At 38.2% G+C, this 25287-nt stretch overlaps 1 protein-coding gene across 1 annotated transcript; it reads left to right on the top strand.

Annotated features, from left to right (window-relative positions):
- Positions 1-502: 502 nt before the first annotated feature.
- LOC131737962 (proto-oncogene tyrosine-protein kinase ROS-like) lies at positions 503-12330 on the top strand. Its single transcript, XM_059030400.1, has 3 exons — positions 503-614; positions 2885-2891; positions 12183-12330. The coding sequence occupies exons 1-3, from the start codon at positions 503-505 to the stop codon at positions 12328-12330; spliced, it is 267 nt and encodes an 88-aa protein (XP_058886383.1).
- Positions 12331-25287: the final 12957 nt, after the last annotated feature.

Below are 25287 nucleotides of genomic sequence, written 5' to 3'. Positions count from 1 at the left end.
CTCTATAAGTCACACTGTGAATTACATTTTGTATGCTGTCTTATTAGAGGGATATGTTTATTCTTCCATTGTGTGCTTAAGATGTATAATTGAATAAAGCCCAGGCCACATCACAAACCATCAGTGGAAAATCTGCTCTTGTTTATGAAAGTGTGACACATACTCAAGCAACCACCAGAGAAAAGCAGTCCAGGTTGATTACTCTAAACTATTCATAAATACCCATACAGCATTTACCTTCAGATCTTTGACTGGACATGTACTCCACACAAATGATGTAGCTTCTAGCAACCTATTTTTGTGGTACAGGCACCCTATTGACTAAGCTGTGTCTTGGGAGCCACTTGTTTGGTTTTCAATAGCCTCTGCATGTACATTTGTTATACAATACTATTCTACACTACTGTGGATATAGTTCAAGGTGACTTTTATTTGTTTTGTACAGAACAGAAGACCTTTTCTTTAAAAGGTAATTTGATCAGGTTAATTTTTTTATTGTATTATGTGGTACAATTACAAGAGCGATTACTATCGCAAGGAGGGCGAGGGGCTGTTCCCTGTGCGCTGGATGCCCCCCGAGAGCCTCATCGACGGGTTCTTCACAAACTTCTTTGGTGTTTTATTTTGTATTCATTTTTTACATTATATATTCTGAAGTAACATTCACATTAGAATGAGCCACGGGGAACGCTTGTAGTTCACTTAACTGCTAATATCTAGTTGACCTTGTCTTTCATACTTGGCTAGTTTAAGGAAACGTATAATTAATCATGATAGACATTACCAGGGACTTTTTGGGGGATAGCCAGCGCAGATCACGGCGTTGTTTGCCTGTATAAATAATTTGGATATTGGTTATTGAAGTGTAGGTAATGGACTTTAATCTTTTTGCTGTGTGTTGCTGCTATCCTGATATGCAGTACATTTTGTTAAATTTAAACTTGAAAAATAATCTAGAATCCTTTTATTAAATAAAAAACTCCCTCCACTAATTTCCACTTGGAAACATGATAAATACAAACTTGATATGACAGACCCAGATTGTTGTAAATATCTGTTAGTGGCAGATGGAATATAACCACAGATTGTTGTTCAGCTTGGTTAGAAAAGCGCTGTCTGGCGTGTCATCTCCCAGTTACACAAAGTTACAATCAAGATGCCCCATTTGTATTGAAATATACTGGCAGTCCTTGTACATGTTGTAATGTAACACAACTACAGCCCCTCCCTCAAAGACCAGAAATCAATCATTTTCTATGTAACCGCTTGTGGCAAAGTGGTTAACAGTGTACAGGTGCAGAAGTGATGCGGTGCTTAATCAGGAGACAAGACAGTGATAATCCAATTAGAAAGGCTTTTAATAGTGTAATCCAGGTCTGGTGACCTCAAACAATAATCCCAGGCAATACACAGCAATGTGTATTACACTGTTCAAAATAAAGGGTTTGCAGTCCCAAATAATAAACACAGTCCAGTTACACACACAATATACAAACACGGTCACCAGCCCTGGGTGCGTGCTGTAGTACTTGTGGTGCTAATACAATTAATATCGTGACACAGGTGTGGTGACGTCCGGGTTTGTGCTGGCCTCCGGAACGTGTTAGCCGTCTACTAATAACAACAAGTAACAATTAGAGACGAGACAAAACAAACAAAACACTCACGTACGATATTTTTAACACCTTCCGGGTCGATTCCTTAACAGAACAGATCACGTCGCTCCGTCCCCTATTTGTACCGTCACGCATGACCCCTTGGTAAACGACTGCAGCCGCTCCTCCAATCCACGGCTGCCACATCGTTTGCCTTCCGGGTTGATGAGTTAGTGCATCGGAGTTCCACCCCCTTTCTAGATGACCGACTTCCTTTTAACCCTGGGAATGAATTGTCAGGCCACCTGGTCTAGGGTCCTCTGTTCCCTTTACTTAGCTCCTTCACAGGTCGGGAGGGAGATTTACCACCAAGAATCATTATATTTCTGTCACATCGGTAATTGCGCTTTTTTATTCATTACATTTAAAACGGAAAGTTTCTTTTTTTAACTGTCAGTGGACTGACATCTGTAGACTGCTATTTGCATTTCTGACCTACTTTTAATAATTGCTTCTGATCCCATCTGTAACTTGTTTAATTAGCAGGCAACAGCATCAGCTCTTTTGAAATTACCACAGTGGAGTCTCAGTACAGTATGATCATTATAGATTTTTTTTTTCCCCCAAACTAGGTGAAATTGCTGATTTTCATGTGCTAAATTATACAATAACATAGTGTTAAATGGCAGTCAGACCCCTTTGATTTATGACAGTTAAACACAACCATCAAATCACAGCCCTATCTATGACATTAAGTGGTCATTTCAAGATTCTCATACAGTACTTGTATTGAAAAAATCAATCTGTTATGGGATTTGCAGTGTATGAAGTGCCTGCTTAATTCAGGTGTATATTTCACTGTAATGAGTTTTACTGTTCAGTTTGGTTTCTACATTTAAATTGTTAAGCACAACATGGTCCTTGATGAGAAGAAATTAGGTGTAAGTTAAACATTTTCAATTATACAAAACACATTTAAAATCAGAATGTCATAAAAGCCAGAATTAAGTCAGAGGTAAGATGGTAAAATGTTAAGCGACCCTAATCACAAAAGGGCCATTTTAAGAAATGTTTGTTTAAAATCCCATTATTATAAATTTTTATGCAGTTTATGAAAGTTTTGCCGTTCACGAAGTTACTGCTTTTAATTGCAACAAATAACATAATTTCAAGAAGAAAACCAACAGGGAATCAATATTTTACATATTATGTATTACTGTTTCCATCTACAATAGTTGCAAGTACTAAATTAAGAACATTTGGAAGAAAAAATAACAACAAAATGTCAGACATGTGGTAACCATTTCACAAGGCTCTTTCCAGTCAAGAGTTTTGCCCCTGATATTGGGGTTCGAGTTCTGTTTGGCACTTGCGGGCACATCCTGGCAATAAGTGTTTTTCTCACCCGGGAGAGAAGTAAGTCGCATACAGAGACAGTCTTTGCTTTTAACTTGGAATCTGTGCACTGTCCTTGCCTCTGCTCATCATCTTCTACTCAAACGACTGGTATTTCAGAGACACAATATGCAAGATGGAATATTTCCTGCTTACTTGCAACTTAAATGGGAGCATGTTTTTCATCACTTGCATCAGCATGACCCATGACCTACTACCCATTTGTCTCTCAGTCACATCAACCCCAGCATGTAAAGTTTGCCAACTTAGCCGTGTGGCTTTTAGTTATAGCCATTTCCTCACTGTCAACATAGGAAACTTAACCCACTACGTATCTTATCACTTCATGGATGCATAGTGCCTTTCTTCATTATGTTTGCATGCTGTTTTGGCAGAAAAGAAGATCCTCACTGATCCTCACTGTCATCATACTGTATGTGGTTTCTTTCATTCTCTACCACGTGCTAAGGAGTGATTACAGAAGCTATTATAGCTGTGTCGCCTATGTCCATACTGCCTATCAACTAATTGAAGGACTAGTGACATTTAACATGTGTATCCATACATGGCACTGTTGAACAGAGTCTGGAGCCTTTGTGGAAAACAGGATGTCAAGCATGGTGTCCAATATCTGTAAAAGGACTTCTTCGATGGATGCTTTCCTGCAGAGCTGCTTGATAATGTAGTGTCGACCAGTGTAAAATCTATTGATATAAATCGGGTTGTAGTTTCTAAAGGTCTCTAGATTATCATACAGTTTAGGGATTGGGATTAATGTATCTTAAAGATTGATTGATATGACATGGTCTGCAGTGAAAGATGCAAGCAAAGGTTTTAATAAAGGTAGGGCTTGTTTAAGTCTTGATCTTCAGCTCTTTAAGATCTTCAGATCTTAGTCTTTTACATTTAGACACGTCTAGCTGCAACACGCTTAAATCAGATTTGCGCGTGTGTAACAAACTCAAAAACATGCTTTATGAATACTGCAAACAGTTTTATTTCCCTTGTAGAAATTGTCATTAAAGGAGTAGTCTTTTTTAAAATCTGGTCCCATTTGGGCTCAGGCTATTGTAACTGCAATTTCATCATATATAAGTTGTAATACTGAAACGGGTTCCTCACTTTTTGTAGGTCTAGAGCCAGCACCCCCAGAACACTGTGTGGGGAGAGTTAAAGAGTTTAAGTGCTTTCATTTAGGTTAATGAGATGGGTGAAGACAATAAACCAGGTACTCCTGATCATGTGCATGCAGGATTGAACATACTGTATGCTGAGTACTGCTAGCACTCCTGCCCTTGAAGTACTGAGGAGCGCTTTTTATCTGCTTCACCCACCTCCTTTACGTAATACCTGAAGCACTCAGCACATACTTTGAACTGTACAATATGGAGAATGTTCTGAGGGGCTGTCAGCCAAAAACTCAGCCTGAGATTTTTGAAGCCAGGACAAACCCTGGTATTGAAATAATGCCTATTTAAAGCTTCTCGCCAGCTGCATCTGAGAATAGGCTCTTTGTTGAAGTTTCTTCATTATATTTTTAGCAGAATCATTAATATAAATAAAACCAATGTATAATAATAAGCTATACATGCAGTACAGTATTTGGAAAGTCTTGTATTTGTGAACTTACACATGAACGATTTGTTAAATAAAATGCTTTATTTCTAAATTAAATAGAATACAAGTATCATTTCGGCAAAGCCTATTTTAAACCCCAGTGTGTCTGTGTGATTCAGGTTATATGGACTTGATTAAGGCTGTATTTTTTCACAGTTATTATGGATTTCACGATATCCATGAAATGTATCCAATTGCCCTGTAATATGTACCGGTAGTTCTCCTTTCTCACATTTTGAAAGAATAGTGTAAATATACACATTTTTATCACTTAAAAATAAATACGGCAAACGTTTGCCTTATTGACGCATCACCAGTTGCACTGAATTTATTAACCTGGCAGCTGGCTTAGTTTGATTCCTTTAAATGATTGAACACACTGCATAGAGCTGCATGGTTTCTTTAAAATGTCTTCAACAAAAAAAAATCAGCTGCTTCAAAGATCGCTCTGTCCAGTACAAGAAGAGGACATTTCACATGTCTGTTGTTATTTTTACATGTATTTATGTTTTTATTTTGTTAGATAATTCACTGATGGAGAAAAAGGTGAACATAAAACAGAAATATTCTGCAATTTAACATTTACTGTTTTTCAGGAAAGCATTTAAATAATTAGGACATTTGTTGTATAATAATTGGTTTCTGCTTTAATACATTTATGTTTAATCAGGAAATATCTTGAAATTCCTATTTTTAGGTGAAAAAAAAATACAGCACTAGACGTGATACTTGTAAACATTCTGTACATACAGTACATGCACCTTTTGAATGTTGTTCAGATTGTTTTATTAGTTGATATAAATGCTGCCGAACATATTCTGGGTGGAATGGAATGTGATCTGACAAATCCAAATCGTAATTTAATGTGCAAGATGTGACTGTAGTCCTGACCTCACCTTTAGTGTGATTCCCCTTCAGTAGTTCTATATTAACAAGATATGAAGTTGTTGTATCTCGGTTATAGCAAGTTGAATTAGAGATGTAATACAAACTACAACTCTAAGGTTCACATCACATATGCCACGCAGGCATAAAATGTAGCAGCGTCCCTGAAACCAAATAGAAAGATAAAACACTGCATCTAATGACCTCAGTAGGGAGTCCTTTCAGAATAAGCATCCTGTGGTTGAAAAAATAGTTACTGAGCCTGGTAAATAGTCATCTCGGTAGAAACTGCATTCGTGAACACATAATAGGCTAATAGAATAGGTACGAAATGCATTTTCCGAAAATTTTAATGTAGTGCTGGGACGAACATGTTTTTTTTTCGTGTTTGAATATTCTTTCAGAATTGAAAAGAATAATTGAATATCCTTTAGTTTTGACTCTGCTTGAAATGAATGTGTGTAGAATGTGTGTTATTTATTTAGGTGTCATTTATGTATTGGTTTCCTGGGCATGACATCTTTAAAAAGTATTTCATATGAACGAATAAGGCTGCCAGCGGAAACTAAATAGATCTGAAGCAGTGTTCCAGTAGTCCAATACCAGCACTATGTAGACAACAAAATATCCTTTAAAGTATGCTGCAATAGAAGGAATGGATGTGAAGAGTTCCGAACAACTTAACAGCTTCCATTAAAGCTCTAATTATCTTTAGCCTCTTGGCACTGGCATTCCCAGTCTCAATTAACATGTGCTGTAACTCAGATGTGAAAATTACCCTTTTCCATTTGACACTCATTTGTGTCTCTTTGTGGTGTAATATGTATGCAAATTGGTGACTTAGGGAAGTGGTTTCCCACGTACGGCCTGTGCAATTAAGCAACTAAAACATAAAGAAATTATATATATATATATATAAAACTAAAATGATTAAACCACTGTTTGAAAGAAGGTGACCTAAACTGATACGATAGTACAGTTAGTAGTGATGCCTGATACCTAACCATTACTGAAAAGGGGTTCTATTACACAGAACACACTGAATACCTGTATTTACCTTTAAGTTCAGGAGCATACTGAATACATCAAACAGAGATCAAGAATCTATACTATAAAAACAGAAAGACTAGTATTTTAGGTAATTACATTATATGTTGCAGTATTTTGCCTTGGAGTTTATTCAGTTTTTGCTACCGGTGAATTAAAAGTGATGGGGAAGGATGGAATGGAAGCAGGTCCTGGTTACACCAGTGCAAGAAATTAAAACAAGCTGCAAACACCTGTATAACATCTAGGGGCGAGAGGGGTCCAACAAAATATTGCTTACCTTATACCACGTTTCCATGAACCACATAACCCGGGTACGTGCCCGAGTTGCTACCCCACACCTCTGTTTCCATGTTTATAATTACTTGAGTTGGTCCAATTTCACTCCTCGGGCTGGCCTGAATTCTAAAGTCTAAATTGGGGCTGGGAGGAAAGTACATCAATCAAAAAGGTTGTAGGGGGTGGGAACATACAGTATAACGGGACATTTTGGCTATTAAATTCAGCAGATTTGCTACCTTGGGGGATTTTGACGTTTTTTCAATGGGCACGTTCACAAAGGAAAATGCAACGCAGTTTTGCATTTATATTTTTAATTCCAAAAACATAAAAATAAATGTTTACGTAATAAAATCTATCTGCTAAAACAGTATCTCATTTACAGTATCTCGTTATAGCATATATATACAATGTCACTGCAGCAACTTGGAGAACAACAAAGAAGGCCTTCTAATCAGTTACAGTATTTATCGTTCTTATATGGCCCTTAATTTTTACAATAAACATTTGCTGTCTTTCAGTTTTAAAACGTAGCTATGGTTCACAACATAACACAGTGGAATGATCAGTATGATGTAGTAACTGTAGGACAGTATTGTCACATGTGAAAACGTTACAATAAAGCCGAAACGAAAATGCTTTAATTTGCTATGAAATCATTTCAAACTGGTTAATAGACTAGCAAGCACTGGTAAAATCAGCTCATTTATACCGTATGCAGCGAATTCACATCTTGACCTTTAATTCGCAAGTATTTCCGGGGAAAGTCGATAGTATTTCCTGCTCAACTGACGTGATAACTCGGGTAACTCGAGCTGTCCATCAACTTGAGTTCTGGGAGAATTCAGGCCAGTTCGAGCCCACTCGAGTCGACTCAAGTTGGCTGTCCATGGAAACAAAGTATTAATCCTAAAATACTAATACCAGCCAGATGTTTGACAGTAATGCTGGACACTTGTGGGATTGTGTCTAAACACCTATCTTCTAAAACAGCAAGACAACCCGACACCATGTAACAACAGGATAAAACAGCATGTTCCGTATCACACCGGTTTTGATCAGAAAGAGTCCAGATTCAAACGGAATGTTTTCATTCTTTCTTGCAGTTGCGCTTCATCAACCAGTGATGATGCTGTCAGCTAATATTTATAGTGTTCATTTAGGTTCATTTAAATTAAATATTTAATATTTAAAGGTTTCCTTTTAACCTGCGGGACCAGAGCTTTTTAAAAATGTATATCCAATTAAATGGCTTATATTCCGTTTTTTATAGGATTGAAAACCATTAATGAATAGCTATTGTAACGTGGGACAATAAATCAGATAGAGAAGTAAAATTCAGATATTGCTTCTATTTAAGAGCAAGTAGCTGTGTTCTGAAAATGAGAGCGTGACATGTCCCCACGTGTTGCTACAACTGTTTAAATAATGTATCTGCAATTTCTCAATCCATTGTTAACATCCTGACAACTTTTTACATTTACAACTTTAAAGTCTGTTTTAAAAGCTCTTTTCAAAATGGTCGCTCTTGTGCATCTGTCCTTAAATTCACTGCAGGAAGAAAACGATTTAAAAAAAAAAAAAAAAAGTGTTCTGGCTTTTCTGTTCCGTACCACATCATGGATTGCTATTGTTGTGTTACCTGTTTGATAATGTGGGCAATAATCCTTACACTATCAATACACTAGAGCAGCCTTTTTGAAAAGAGCTTTGAAACAGACTAAGGTTATAAATGTAAAAAATTGTCAGGATGTTATATTTTCCGGAGCCCCGCTACTTACTTTAAATCGGCTCATTGTATATTTAGGTGACACTCAAATTCTACACTTTAAAGGGGCTGTAGCTCATAAAATAATTCCATAAACCTTACTTCCTTTCACTATGTACGGCTTGCCTTTGCAGGTCTGAAAGAAGCACATGTAAGAGTAAATTGATATTTTCATTCTGAAAATCATCTGGTACCATCATAGGTTAAAGAAGACTCTCAGTTTGCATGCCTTACTTTCAGGTAGTCTGTTGTACTAGCAATGAAAGTACACGATTGCTATAATATGCTTTTCTTTCAAAACTGCACGAGACCCACATAACCAACAGAAGAGTACGACCAGTCAGATTTATGGAATCATTACATTAATATAACCCCTCATGCAGTAGCCGAGCTTCAGAATTGCGAGGTCACCCGAGTCAAACTACTTTTTTGTCTGTTTTGTTTTATTTTGGACTTTCACGAAATTCCACCTTGGGGCTCAAGTTGTGTTGTGTTGTGTTGTGTTGTGTTGGGGCCTGTACCTGCATGCAAGTGTCACACTTCAGTTCGGGAGTTACTGTATATTTTGAGAACCTTGTATCCAGTCATAAAGTTTGGTATGGTCAGTCCCTGTGCTAGCATCCTACCCATTGTACTTTCAGAGCCACTTGAACAGGGAATTATAAGGTTCATATCTTACCTCCTTTATTTTCGTGGGTTCAGTTGTCATCGCCAACAACAATTAATGTAAATGTAGCTAACAAAATAATTCCTAGTAACTTCCATTAGCTACAAATGTCTCAAATGTGCAGAAACACATGCAGTACCAGATACCATGTTTTACAATAATACATGTACTATAACATGTTGCTTTCAAAACTGCACATTTGAGACCTATGAAATGAATAGACATGCACGAGAGACATTTTATGGAACTATTTTGTTCGCTCTAATTACGTGCAACGTATGTTTCGTAAACATATAATTAAAGAGGAGACTCCCTATTTAAATGGGTTTCATGAAAGTGGAAGAGACATGATTCCTTCAACACAAAGTGTGCTCCATCATCCATACTCCGGTGGAAACATTCACCACTTGGTTATGGTTGATCATTATTGAGAGCATGACAAATGCAGATGCTTACATTGTACCCCATCCAAATAGATTTGGCTGGCCTTTGCATAGACTGTTTGGATTTTCTGTACTTCAGTAAAGCAAAGGCTATAGCTTTGTCTGGATGTTCAAATTTTAAACACGCAACCTTCCAGCTCAATGTGGTTAAGGGGCGCGTGCTCTTTTTCCGCATTCTGAATAATCCCGGTTCTGTTCAGTCCCAGTGTTTTCATGAGTCTGTCACTGGAAATTAATGATTGTTAATTTTTGCTTTCCAAGCAAAATGGGAGGATTGAAAGGGCTATTGTGTCGTGATGTATATCATTTCACTTTCAAAAGCAGATATAATTAATCTGGTTAAAACAGAGGGGCTCCCGAGTGGCGCATCCAGTAAAGGCGCTCCGCATGGAGTGCAGGATGAGCTCTATAGTCTGGGCATCGCGAGTTCGAGTCCAGGCTATTCCTTTGCCGACCGAGGACGGGAGCATCCAGGGGGCGGCGCTCAATTGGCCGAGCGCCGCCCGGGGGGAGGGAGGGCTAGGTCGTCCTCGGCTCACCGTGCACCAGCGACACCTGTAGTCTGGCCGGGCGCCTGCGGGCTTGCCTGTAAACTGCCCAAGAGCTGCATTGTCCTCCGACGCTGTAGCTCTTGGGTAGCTGCATGGTGAGTCCGCAGTGTGAAAAAAAGCGGTCGGCTGACGGCACACGCTTCGGAGGAGAGCGTGTGTTCGTCTTCGCCCTACTGAGTCAGCGCAGGGGTGGTAGCGGTGTGCTGAGCCTAAAAATAATTGACCATTTCCAAATTGGGGAGAAAATAATAAAAATAATTGGCAACGACTAAATTTATTAAAAAACAAAAACAGAGGGGTTATTTAACAAGACAGTAGTTTTGTATAATCTTATTATTATTAATACATTTTTTTTTTTTTAGGATATTTTTTGGCTCATCCATTTCTGATGGAACCTGATACAGGTTTTGCTTACATAAGGAAATTGTCCAAATCCGACATTTTAAGTTGCATATATTCACCTGTCTTATATGATATCAATAAAGACAAATTGCCCACCCTGTTGACATTTTGGAAATGGCTGGAAATAATGTGCCTTTTCCTGTTCTCAGTTCTTACCCTCATTTTGCCTGTCAGTTAAAATTACCTTCTCTTTTACATTGTGGGGCAATTGTAGTCATCAGGTATAGTTCATACTTTGTTTTTTAAGGACTCTTTGAAGTTTAATGCAGGCCACATTTCAGCAGTCCTACGTTTCCTACTCTTGTTTGGACTGGGAGTCCTAGCTTACCTTAATTACATTACAAACTAAACAAGCACAGATATCTTAGATATTGTATTAATTATACAATATATTGTCTGTTTAATATCCTATTAACTGTGTATGGTTCTTTATTGTTGATTCTGCTCTTATCCTTGTCATTCTTAACTGACTATTCCAGCCAAAATAGCTTCTGAAAAGACTGTTTAAACAAGGCAAGCAAGACTTGCCATTTTAATGTGTCTTCAATATAACTTCAATCCCCAGAACACACTGTTTCACAGTTCCTCAAAATTATTCAGTGTGTACCTTATAAGTATGAAAGAGACCTGTCTGATTGTTGGCTCATTTTGCAACAGGATCAATCTGGAAGTGTCTGATGGGACTCAAGTGAGCTTTTCTGGCTGAACTTCCTAATTAGTCCCCACGGATATTTGCAGTAAAATTTCATAAAATCTGCAAAGAGAAAAATGTATGTTCTGCAAAAAATTGTCCAATTCTGCGGCAATTACTTTTTTAATGAAAAATATTGTTAATGAGTATAAGTAAATAAAAAAAAAACAAGTGAGAGTTAGTTAAGTAAGCAATAACCCATGACAGGGTGTGCGATAAGACATGTAGGCCTATAGTCTATGCACACATCACTGTGGGGCAAAAGGATTAAAGAAACTTAGAATCCACACGTGTGACTTTCTAACTTTATTCTATTCCTTTCTGTTTTCAGGAACAGCACCTGTCTCCTTGTTAACTTGAGATTCTCTCAGGTTTTCATGTTCCTCTATGACATTTTTTTGGCCATTAACGCCTTTCTCAAATGATAGGGGAACTTATCTTTGCATATTACAGTAAATTAAGTGATTATTTTTGTCCTCTGAATTCACACCTGATCATATACATGAGCCTTGGCTCCCACTAAACATTCCCAAATGCGTTGCAATCAAGCGGTTACGTTTTCGGCACAAAATTAATTTCCCATAATGCAAAGGCTGATTCTGTATTGGCAGCCAGAGAGCTGTCACAAGATATTGCTATCATTGCTATCACAAATTGCTGTCATGATATTATGCTTGTTTAAAAATGTAGCCCATTTTCTTTTTTCTGTTCTTTCCACACACATCCTGAGAGGAAATTACCATCCTAATTAAAAAACATGCTTCTGGAACCTTCTTAAAGGTGTCGGACAGCTCCAGGTGAACTCATCCAAGTTTCTTCCTCTGCTCTTACTCTCTCCGCAGGTCTTTTGGCATCCTGATCTGGGAGATCATGACTCTGGGGCAGCAGCCGTACCCTGCCCACACCAACCTGGAGGTCTTACACTTTCTCAGGACTGGGGGCAGGCTGGAGAAGCCAAGCAGCTGCCCTGATGATATGCAAGTTGCATAAAAGGGATCTACCTTTTGAGCGGTCAGTTTGCATTTCCCATTTCTTGAACTGATTCAGTAATCATACTTTTATTTGGTTCTGCAATATGCCCTCCATAGGCAATCCGGTGGCTGATGTCTAGACAAGCGTGATGCTTAGTTGTATATCTAGTAGAGGTAGTTTTGTACTTTTAAATGTTAGCCAAGTGTTTGGAATGTTGTATTAACATTTAACCATTGTCCAAAATATTCAGGTCAAATATTTGTCAATGTTTGTTTACATAGTAAGTGTACAAACTATTTTTCATATTCAGTATCTCTTCATTCTTTTCCATAAAAATGTAAAGCTGTACACACTGCATTATACACAAATACTGTACATCTAGCAGCGTTTTATAAAAAGTAATGGAGGACTTCTCATGATGGATTTTTTGATTGGTTACAAATGCTTCCAATTTGTAAAAGTTTAAACCTACTGAATCCTAAATGAGGATCACGAATCTTTTCAGCCTGTTCAGACAGATAACTTGTATTGCATGCAGTCACCCTGACTTGCCAATAGATGGCAACTGTCATATTCCCCTCTCGCTTGGACTGTAACTGTAGCCTTAAGTAATGTAGTAGATTTACTGAAGTATCCAAATATCTTAACCACAAGGACTGGTTAGTTATTTGTATTTTCACCCTGATATCTGAATTATTCAGCTTATTTGGCAGGTCTATGAGAATATTCTGGGTGTGTTGAGAACTGGTTTGAAATCTTATAAATTTGCACTGGGGTGTGCTATGATTTTCATTGCATTCGGTTCTTGAAACCAGTTATAACACACTGATCCCTGGGAAATCATGAAATCCTATCCCTGAATGAAAATAAAAAACATTACTGTCCTAAAGGTAGCTTCATTGAATAAAGGTGAGGAATAGCCAAGAAGCAGGATCGTTCATAGAACACAATACAAACCAGCCATAATACTGCCAATGCCAATACCACAGAGTGAAGAAGAAACGTACAAAGACTTGTTTACAACACACAGAAACACAACACTGTTAAATTACTGTCGGTTTTATATTTGTACCTTTTAAATCTATTAAGAGGTAGATGTGCTGCTTTTGAAAACTCGATAGAGCATTGTTAAGTTGCTCAATTAAAAGGACCTTTTCTCATGTTTTACGAATAAGAAAACAACTTTAATAAGCTGTTGAAAAGCTTTTCTGTCTTGTTCTTTAATTTGTGCAAAAAAGGTTTGTAGACAAACATGATCTTATCTAGCACAATTGCATACATTTAAATAATGCTTCAGAGATGAATAATTAGGACTTTATTAGATTTAATGAAATGCATGACTAAACATGTTTTTAAATAGCAGTTATGTTTTTATATATAATGATTATTTTTAGCCCTTGAGAATCAGTATAATGAGGGCATTTTATGGTAAAATGCAATGTCATCATAAAAATGGAGGAAATGTGTCGTGAGACTTATTAGACCTCCTCATAATACTAGTGACCTCTATAAGATAATAGGTGAGGTTAATGTTGATTTGACTTTTTGCAGGTTGTGGTCGTAATGTAATTACCCTGCTCCCTGTGGAAGTGTTTTAATATCATAAAAATGCCTTGTTTAAAAAATGCAGACAAAAACAATTCTGATAAATGCATCACTCATAGTTGTCCTTATAAAATAAAGATTTAAAAAAAGAATCTAAAAACGTACTCAAGGAGTAAACTACAGTACAGGGTTTGGATTCATTACCATGACATTGAGCAGACAGCAGTGCCCCCTAGTGGGAAAAGGAAATCCAAAGGGAAAGCTGTATTAAGACACTCAACTGTTTGGAAGGCAGTGGCATGTCTTCTTAATGTTAATGCTTAAAATACATTCCAGTATGTTGTCCCTGACAGAAACAGGCTTCTCTTGCCTTCCGATGAAGCAGATGCTTACAACTGTTTCATAGCAGACTGACCTCAGAAGACAAGCTGTCAGTGCAGGCTGCCTCTGGAGCTGTCAGGGGTCTTTCTGGGTTGTTAACAAGATGTTTAAGCCACTAGAGATGGGGTAAGGTGGTACAATACACTTCACATTTCAACTTGGATTTAGCACTTCATCTTGGAGGCCTGGGTTTGAATCGGCATAGCTCATCAGAGAAATTAGTTTTAGGTATAGAGGTAGTTCGCCCTCTAATTTAAAACATGATTGCATTGGTTAAAGAAAGTTCTCAGTTCCCATATCTTGCTTTCAGGAAATATTTCACACTTGCACTTCCTAGGTCACTGTTGTGTCTTCTGGGTCATGTTACCGGTTGAAAGGATGTCAGGCAATAGGGGAAAAAGCTGGTTGGTTAAGAATCAGTTTAAGCAATGGGAACAATTTCACCCTCCAGGTCAATGACAAAGCATGGCCTGTAAACAGAGATTGTTTTAGCCTAATGTAGTACAAGTTATATGTTTTACAGTAAAAAAGTATATTTTACATGTGTTTTACTTAAGAACAGGTACGATTTATGGAACTCTTTTGGTAGCTAGAATCACTTTAATGAGCATCATAAAAAACAACAACAAAAAATCTTTATGACTTGTACAGAACAGACTAGTGAGGTCTATCGGGCTGTGTTTTACAGAACTAATTATCCTTCAGATTTTCTGTCGCAAGTTTTGCACAAAGTTGTTCAGTTAGACACAAGATAACATTAGTCTTTTTTGTCATATTAACATTACCTTTCCCTGCCGATATAATCTATCTTTCAATCATGCACTCTTTGTGGAGAACTGTGAGGTTTTATTAAAGAATAGCCAAGGGCACATCATTAAAAACATGTTATTAAGTATCATTTTCATTTTATATAAAGTTCCCATAGAGCTAACAGTGGGACCCCCAGACCTCAATTTACTTACTGCTTCTCCCTGACTGAGCTCAATCACAAGTTCTTCTGAAGCAAGGACATTTCAGATGCAGTGTACTGGTTTAATTACTATTCTAAAGCAGTGGCTATCCCAAGTCCGAGTTCATTTATGGGAGGCAGCATTCCTTACTTTATAAACCCCCTCCAAATCTAGTGATTCTCTGTGGAAATCACTGTCGAGTGGGCTCATACCATTAGACTTGTGTCTGGACTGACACAGCTCCAGCTGGGGATTGAGCCCAGAGCTTGCCAAGCCAAAGGCATGCATGCTAACCATTACACCATGTGTTTGCTGCATTTACTATGGGTTAGTGCAATACAGAAAAATCATTTGTTCATTATTAAGATTGAATACAAGATGTTTTTTTTACAACAATGACAATGTAGCGAGTGTGTACTTCAGTTGTTTCTAAAATAATACAATATTTCAGAGAGAAGTTAGAGAGGAAAAAAAAGTAGAAACACCTGTCATAACACTGTTACCACCATGGACAGCCAATAGGATGTGATGTGTCTGCAAGGTGTTTAGATCTTTCTGAAGGGATACGTGACAGTATATTCTGTATAAGTGGGTAATTGTATGTAAAAAATAATGTGATATCTGTATAATGTGAAATAATGTATAATGTGAAATAATGTGATATCTTGTAACAATTGTAAGTTTCCCTGGATAAGGGTGTCTGCTAAGAAATAAATAATAAATAATAATAATATTTTCAGCCCCACATTGATGATGAGGTGAGATTTACAGACTGGTTTCAAGGTGCAGATGGGAATGTGGAATATTGGTATGAGGTAGAGAGAAAGAACAGTCACCATATTCTTTTTCAAATGCTTAGAATCCCTACAGCCTCTATAAACGTTCTGTATTTCTTGAAACGAATAATACTTTTATTAGCAGCCTCCCACCAGCTAAGAATTAGACGTGCATGGTATGGAGAGTGAATTGCCCTCTCTACCAACATTTCTCAGTGTGTGTTGGGGGGGGGGGGGGGGGAATCTTGTTTATAGTTTTTACAGGGCAAAAAAAGTCCCCACAAAGTATGAAAATGTGACAGTACCTACTGTACCTTATGATGATATTGGTCTCATCTTTGTAATGGTTAAACATTTATTCAATCCTAGTTTTAAAAGAAAACTTTAAATGCAAGAGTATTTACTTTAGCCCCCGCTTTCATTATTGTGGTGATCCTCACCCCTCTGGTATTTCAGAATAGTAAGTCTACACACTATATGACTCAATACAAATGTCCTCATGAGCATGTGTGTGCATCTGTGTATGTGTGTGTGTGTGTGTGTGTGTGTGCGCGCGTGTGTGTGCGTGACTGTACTGTGAGTCTTCAGCACGTCCAGTCAATCAGTCGACTGAATTCATCACCGGGTAGGGGATTAGAAAATAACAAATAAAAAACGGCTGAGAACTTGAATGCAAATGATTTCACTCCGTTAGATGGTATTTTTCTAGGAAAGGGCTATTCTCAACCCAGTTTTTCTGTTATTCATATTGTTATAATTCCTTTACAGTTAGGTCATTACTAGCAATCAGGGTAGGCCTAGATTACAATGCCTTATTTGGAAATGTCATGTGAGATGCCTAATGCTGTATTAAAATAAAATAAAGATGGCGTTGTCTGGATGTTGTGGAATTCAACATAGACTTGCTGCCAGGAGTGGTTGGGAACTGTTGTGTGAGTTTCGAATTTTAACCAAGCATGATAACAGGCAGGTGCATTTAAAGTGAATTCATTTAACTTCACAAAAAAGAAAGATTTGTTTTTATGAAGTCTGGTTTCATAAAGATTGCAGCTTTCACAATACAAACATGTGCTGTGTATAGCAGAGTTTCTGGTCAGTGGCATGGTAAAATAGTACAGATTTCATTTTCACAAAATGTTCTTTTTTTGGTGTCGAAGAAATTCATTTCAATGCAAACTGTCTAATGTCCTATAATGAATTCCTTCCGGGTGGTGGGCTGGTCTTGCAGCAGTGCACTTGAAGTAAGAAATGAAATTGCTGCCAATAAAAGGTGAGAGACGGTGGCTCTGGAAGGCACTGTCTCAGAAAGCCCTAGGAGAGTTTTCCTTCACCGAATTGTACTGGTGTGATGCTGATTAATATCCATTAGGGGCTAAGTTAAGACCCCAAGACTCATTTTATTGGTTTGGGCTTTTACATTTTTTTCAAAAAACTAGAAAGTCTAATTCTTAAAGGGTTCAAAAATACTGGATTAAAGTCACCAGTGCAGTTCCCCCACATTTTAAATTATTATTATTAATAATAATAATAATAATAATAATAATAATAATAATAATAATAATAATAATAATTGGCTTTTTAATTATTTAATATGTCTTGTTCCTCATATAACTGATTGGTTGATTTCAGTGTTCCTCTGTCAGAATGTGAGTGGTGTGGGGACGAAGTGAATGTCCAAAAAGTTAAATACAATTACAAAAACGTCTGTATTTATTAAATAAAATAATATAATCCGCCCCCTCTACCAGCAATGGTATGGGGGAGTGAATACAGCGGGTTTACAGTTTCAAACAATAATGCACAGTAGTCCCAAACATCCACCTTTGCGCATGGAACAGGTGGTGTTGCTGTGCTGTGCTGTGCTGTGCCGTGCAGTGGTGGTCATGCTCCAGGGTTTGTGCTAGCTCCGTGGCTGCAGCTCCCTAGCCTCTACTCCTCTGTAACACAAAACAAAAACAAACAACAGCGCTCTGGCGTATTAGTAACTCAATGTAAAGGGCCGTACTTACGTAGCTACGTCCACTTTGTACTGCCAAACTATCCAATCGTTGCGTGCCCCACAGCTGATCACAATGGATTTTTTTAGCAGTCTTGCAACTACTTTCCTTCTCCAAAATGTCCGACTTATGATTCCATCCTATCATCGAGCTGGGCCATCTCTGTGAAAGCTTACCACCAATCTTATCTTGCGCTCTTCCTAGTCGGGAGGTAGGCTTGCAGCTCAGATTCCTTCTCTCCTCGTCACATCCCTCTAAAGTTATTTTCTTCCAGTTTATAAGGTTGGTGATCCAATCTTATAAACAGCTAGTTTAACAACCAAATTGGGGTAAAACGATAAGCAAATATGAAAAGTGTTGTCAGCAGAATACAAAAATAAGATTATTCTGGAGGCTGTGTGGTCCAGTGGTTAAAGAAAAGGACTTGTAACCAGGAGGTCCCCGGTTCAAATCCCACCTCTGACTCATTGTGTGACCCTGAGCAAGTCACTTAACCTACTTGTGCTCCGTCTTTCGGGTGAGACGCAGTTGTAAGTGACTCTTCAACTGATGCATAGTTCACACACCCTAGTCTCTGTAAGTTGCCTTGGATAAAGGTGTCTGCTAAATAAACTAATAATAATAATAATTATGCTGCTGTGGGCTTAAAGGGACCCCAAGCCTCTGCTTTTTTCTGCCTCCTCATTTATTTTGGCCGCAACTGACTAGGACTTTTATACATTTCAATATAAATTGAAGTTTCGTGTGTCAGGCTAATTTTGCTTTTGTTTACTTTATGCTTTCATGAATTCAGTAAGGTTTGGGTCACAGTGATCTTATTCATGAGTTCCAGTCACTGATTGGTTGGATAAATTAAGTCTGTAACTCCAGAATAGATATATTTAATCAAAGCACATTTGCTTTTTTTTTTTTTTTTTTAATTCAATTTACCCCGGTTTTTTCTCCCGAATTTAGCATGCCCAATTATTATCTGTATCCTTGGCTCACCGCTCACAACACCCCCGCCGACTCGGGAAACGAAGGCTGGAACACGCGTCCTCCGAAACGTGCTCCTGCCAAGCCGTCATTTTTCACACTGCAGATCCACAGCAATGCCACCAGACCTATAGTGCCGGACAGTGCTCAGCCAGTTGTGCGCCACCCCCTAGGAACTCCCGGTCATGGTTGGCTGTGACATAGCCTGGATTCGAACCTACGATCTCCTGGTTATAGGGCACATCCTGCACTCCGCGCGGAACGCCTTTACTGGATGCGCCACTCAGGAGCCCTCAAAGCACATTTGCTTTAATAATCTACTTCAGATACAGTGAGTGTGGGTCAAATATACCATGAATACCATGGGTGTTTATAAGAAATTGCTCTACATGGTGTGGATGAAGGTCTTCTAAAGGCTATATATTTGGCTATAAACGTATGCATGGACATTTGTTATGAGATTTTGTTCCACATGTTATAGCAGTTAAATGTCCTGTTTGGAACAAGGTTTTTTTTACTGGAAATGGAAAAGTTGTAAGTATGTAGGAAAAAGATGTTCACAAATAATTCAGAAATCCATTTAGGCTATTCCTTTAGGATTGGGCATAGCTGACATACGAGCATTATTGGAATCTTAACACCCCATAGATTTGTTCTATTCTAATTGTGGTAATGGTAAGAATGCAGTTGACTGCATTGCTGCTGATGTTTTCCAGCACCACCAAGGGAACAAGATGGATCTCAGTGGTTTCCCACCTGCTGAAATTACAATGAATTTAATTCAGTGCAATTTCCCTAAGTACCTGTATGAAATTTCCAGTTTAATGCATACGATTTGTTTCTCCTGGTTCAGTTGCTGCTGGGCTGCTGCTCAGCACCACGGGTTGGAACATAGCTTGCAGGCTAATATGAACACGGCTTAAGAGTTTATGTCAACGAATATGAGCATGGCATATTTTACTCCAGAGAGATTTTCTTACTGTAATATTCCAGCTAATCCAAAATGAAAGAACATTCTAATATTCATGACAAAAACATTTTTGTCCCAGCACTAATATATATATATATATATATATATATATATATATATAAAATTGTGTTTTTAGATCAATCACTGTATTTATGTGACATTTGTGAATACTGCACTTCTGTCACTAGTCTGCTCTCTTCTGCACTCTTCTTAAACCCTCACTGCGGTATATTAAAAGCTAAACTGCCCGCATTCCAAGTGTTGTTTCCAGTTCAGCGAAACAGGAAGGTAAGTAAATGATGAAAGTGAGACTGCTCCCCTCCGAGTAGCGCAGTGTCAACAAATCCTTGCGCACGAACTGGACAGTTTTCTGCTTTTATTGTTATTTGTGTATCGTAGCATTCATACCAAATCTACACACCACTACAAGTGAATCAGCAGTTTTTTTTATTATAAAATGAAATGAAGACATAGATGTTTGCTTGGAAAAATGTCTGCTATGCTTTTAGCTGTAACGAAAACATCTTAAGAATGCACTCTTTGTGAAAAATCTATTTTTAGCTTGGATCTTTTGAGGGAAAATATGAAACTATGCTCACCCCCTTACTTCTCAAACTCTTGGGGACCCGGAGGCATGCTGAATCATAAAACCAAGTACTCATGAGCAAAGCATGGTTAACTCCATTTTGTGGCACTTTGAGCAGCACTGCCTTAAATGTCTGCATTGCATGTCCATTGGTGTTTTTTAAATTACTGAACTGAGTATGAGGTTTTTAATTCCCAGATCAGTCCACTCCCTCACTGGTGGATTTGTTACCTCGCCCAGCTGGAAAACTGGGTACAAACAAGAAAACATTTTGGTGACGTTTCACCAGTTAGTTAAAAAAAAAAAAAAAAGTAACTAAATAAATGCTGTTTTTTGCTGTTGTACTATTTAAAGTTTTTTTTTTTTTAATCAAATGGATTTTGTCATGTCTATCTGCTAATACTTTAAAAAGAGAACATGAACAAAATATGAATCCAAGTTTGCTTCAATAAACAGAAGGCACTTAAAGAAATAAAAAGGTACATGACAGCCTCCTCAAGCCCAGGGAGAGCTGGAAAAGCAAGGAATAATGTTTTCCTTTAATTAACTCCACTGTTTTACAAATCACTGTGCAAGGACCGGATGCCAGCCTAATTCCAGGCTCATTACAATGCCTCTTTGGATAGTCTTCAGATAGAACTGTACTCCTGTGCTCATATTTTGCATTGTTTTAACACATCTTAATAGGAACTTAGGTTGGGGCTAGGCAGTGTATGAGACGTTTATACTTCATGAACTATAGTTTACACCCTTATTCAATATTCACTTATCTTTTCATAATAATAGTTTAATATGCCTTTCATATTGTGGCTGTAGCAATAGCTTACTAGTAAACATGACATGCTCTATGATTGTGATTTACGGTAGCACAAACCAGAATGATGTATTTTCTTCTGTATCTATTCTCTCACTAATATTAGGAAGAATATAGTATAAACAATAGATGGTATGAAATATGTTAATCCTGGGGAATTGCTTAGCTTCTTATTAATAAGATCATTATGTCACTCAACTGAATTGCAGCCTGCCATTCAATTTCATATTAGAATCTGAGTTAATTGGACTTGCCGCCTATTACTGGAACTATTTGTTCACAAGTCCAGTCTGTTCTTTCTTTCCTGCTGTTTTGAATGCCTGCTCGTGAGCTCTGTGTAACTCCGCTGCAGACACAGTAGCAGTCAGGAGACAGAACTGTGCGGACAGCAGCTGGCTGCGATGAGATTACTGGAAGGCTGGAGTTGACCTGGGTGTGAACAAAAATTACAAAATATCTGGTGGGAAAAAAGGAATGCTGTAATATTCAAATTCTTTACTTCGAAAAAACAAAACAAAAAACCCTGTAGCCAAAAAAGGCCACAAAGACAGAGCAGCATGTCATGCTCTACGTAAGTTTCAGGAACCCTTCAGCGGAAATGGAGTCAGCAGTTACATACAGGCCTCAAGTGTGGTTGGGAGTAGTTATGAGATCAGAAGATTGTTGGTACAAATCCTTGTCCTGCGGAGTTTCCGATCTTGGCAGGTTGAGGGAATCCGGCTTTGGTCTAAAATCCTCTGGGGTTTGTTTGCTTCACCACACTGCAGCAACCCTTGCTGTTCCGGTGCACGATGAGTCCAGGCCTATAACAACCAGACTTGGCCCTTGCGTCCAGACCTCAGTTGCTTGGCAGACATTCTCCCTGCTCCTCATGAAAGAATCCTGACATTAGAGCAGATACTTTGAATCTCCCTGAAGTGTCTCTTCAGGACTGAGTAGTTCTAACTAGATTCCAGTGGGTAAGAGTCAAAGCATGTACTTAACATACCTACTGTGGAATTCATTATTAAATGTGCTGGACTTATTTGTCAAAGATGAATGTTTGGAATTTGACATCCATTTAATTTGTTAATCTTTTTTCTGCAGACACCTATCGGGGTATGTGCTATATATATATATATATATATATATATATATATATATATATATATATATATATATATATATATATAAGAAAATAGTCTCTATTTAGTCATCAACCATGTTGAGTAAAAGACAAACCAAAGTCCACTTGTTTGTTTGTTTGTTTATTTGTTTGCAGAGACTGGTTGGGTCGCACACTCAGGATGGCTCAATTGTATCCTTAATTTATTTTAGACTTGATGTGGAAGAGAGTAAAAAGCAAGCAACAATGTTTTACATCTAAAAAACAATTCTTTTTTATTAAAAACATGAAACACAACGTGTTTCGACAATACGTGTCTTAATTAGGTGTTTCATGTTTTTAATAAAAAAGAATTGTTTTTTAGACGTAAAACATTGTTGCTTGCTTTTTACTGTCTTCACTATATATATATATATATATATATATATATATATATATATATATATATATATATATATATTGCAGTGTATTATAATAATTCCATCTTCTATACAGATGACCTATGTAAAAATAAAAACCCAATAAGGATTGATCTGTATTTGTATTATATAGAAGCTGTTGTGAGCTGCTTGGATTTGCCTTTGTGTGACTTAATGTGTTCCCTTGACATGTACAATACTATGTGAACAAAAAAGAAAGAAAGAAAAAGAGGCACATTCTTGGGAAGAATCCTATACCCGATGGCATTAATGGGAATGCCAGTTATGCGGAGCATTCACAACTGTGTGTAGTGCCACAAGCAGGCACCCACAAAGGCACTCTTCTCTCAGCTGTCAAAGAGCCTACTGTGACATCAGACAAGCAGCAAAAAGCTGTCAGGCCCATTATTAAAATGACATTCCACACATGCTGCTTTCTGACGCATAATACAGTTAGACCCCTGTATTTCCCCTCTTCATTCAGCTTGACTCCTTGCTTTATTTTCTTATCTCTCTTTCCTCCAAAAATACAGACACCAGCTGATGCTGAAATGTTGGACGCGAGACCCCCACAAAAGGCCGTCATTCCGGTACATTGACAACTGCCTTGAACACCTGAAAAGAAGCTGCAGAGGCCGCCGTGATGTTGTGGGCTACTACAATGATGGATACAGGGACAATGACACCTCCCGGGGTATTGTCAATCAAGCATTTGAAGGTAAAGGGAAAACCTAATACACACACACAGTATAGGACCTGCTTTGAGCAGGACACCAAGATAATTGTAATCCCTTTGAGGGAGAAGGGGGATAACAAGACCTTTATCCTGCTTATCCCTCTTTGGAAGTACTATAAAAGTGCTGTTTCTCTAGAGAGAAAGGGTCTTAGAGGATAACATGTCTCAATCCCCAACCAGGAGGGAAGTGATACAAATTGGATGCTAATTCCATTGTTCCAGCCCCATTGTCCTGCTGTCCAGTTTGATCCTCGACAGCAGAGTTGTCATTTCTTGCACACCACAATTTGTTTGCTTAGGTTGAGGCCTGGGATCTTCAATTCCAGGCTGCCTAGCCTCACTCCCTGGTGTGCAGGGCCTCTGTCAGAAGAACAGGGACTCCAGCAGAGAATTTGGCTTTCACCCCCCCCCCCCCCCAACCCCCTTTCCTCTCCGGGGTTCTCTCTCGCTGTGATTGACAGCTGTTTAGAGGTAGATAGTGACAGGAAGACATTTTACATCTGTGTGACGTCCCCCTCCCCTTGTCATCCATTCCTTCCCACAGCGGCTATTGTGATGCTGGGTGCAGCCGGGAGCCCCACTGCGGATCCCAGACCACTATGGAGCTATAGTCCACTCCCAGTGCAGTTTATTAGAAATGAAAAAAGTGGATCAGGGTCATTGCATTGGGAATGTAATAGCACTGGAAATGGCATTCTCCTCACTCCTGCAATTTCAGAAATGTGATGCCAAGACCCCTGAGAGTCACCTTCACCTATTGTGGCAACAGTGGACTTTACACAGATATTAGTAGCATTCTCAACTGGAAAATAAGTCGAACCAGTTAAATTCATTCTACTCAAGGATACAAGCACTGAAATGTCTAGAGCCCGTGCCACTACACTAATGATTGTTGCTAGCATCTCCAAATAAAAATATTATTGTGACCATTTCTCACTCTGTGAAAGTGACAGCCCTGACACACCAGGTGGTTTCAGATACTCAATAAATCATTTAATTGTCTGAAAGTACTGCATTTTAAATTTGTACAAGATTTTTTCCTAATGTCGCACAGAAATTAAATCGTGTTGTGCCTGGTGCACTTTTAGGGGCGCAACTTATTTTCATCTAATGTATACCGGTGTACAAAAGAATAGCTCAGTGCTTTCAAAAATAAGAATGTCTAAAACAGATGGATAGGTTTTAATGAACTGGCGGCTTGCTTAAATTAATAAAATAGTCCCTAACAAAGCATTACTTAAAACATCCATTAGAGTTCTGTGAATAGGGCCCATCTTTATCCCATTTCTGGACCTGTAGTCCTATCCTTCTTGAAGGCAGTCCGCAGCTGTGCCTGAATGAGCTGTAAAATGACAAAGGTATTCTGACCTCATGCTGTATTGTTAAACAGCTCAGGTAAATAAGTGCCCTTCATATAAAGTCCCCCAGCCTTTTCAGATTCCAAATTCATTTATTTTCAGTTTTCCTTGCCAGTTTTCAATGTTCCTCTATCTCCTGAAGCTTTTAAATGGTGTTGCTGAAATGAATGAACTCTTTCAGCACTGCAGATCTGTATACAGGTCTAGGAAAGATAATTCCCTTCAAAACATCAGATCAGTATACAAAGCGAATGTACTAATATGTCCTGTATATCAATGACTATTTTATTTATTGTGCAGTATCAGATACTTACTTAATGAGTTATCATTGTGTAGTCTTTCCTTACTGACAGTTAAACACAC

The sequence above is a fragment of the Acipenser ruthenus genome, chromosome 9 (genome assembly GCF_902713425.1).
Source record: "Acipenser ruthenus chromosome 9, fAciRut3.2 maternal haplotype, whole genome shotgun sequence".
NCBI classification, from domain to species: domain Eukaryota; kingdom Metazoa; phylum Chordata; class Actinopteri; order Acipenseriformes; family Acipenseridae; genus Acipenser; species Acipenser ruthenus.
Note: the sequence above shows the minus strand (reverse complement) of the source record. Positions and strands in the feature narration are given on the sequence as shown.

Bases quoted from the DNA above. Each gene is read 5' to 3' on its own strand.
- LOC131737962 (XM_059030400.1), top strand. From the start codon at position 503: ATGTGGTACAATTACAAGAGCGATTACTATCGCAAGGAGGGCGAGGGG.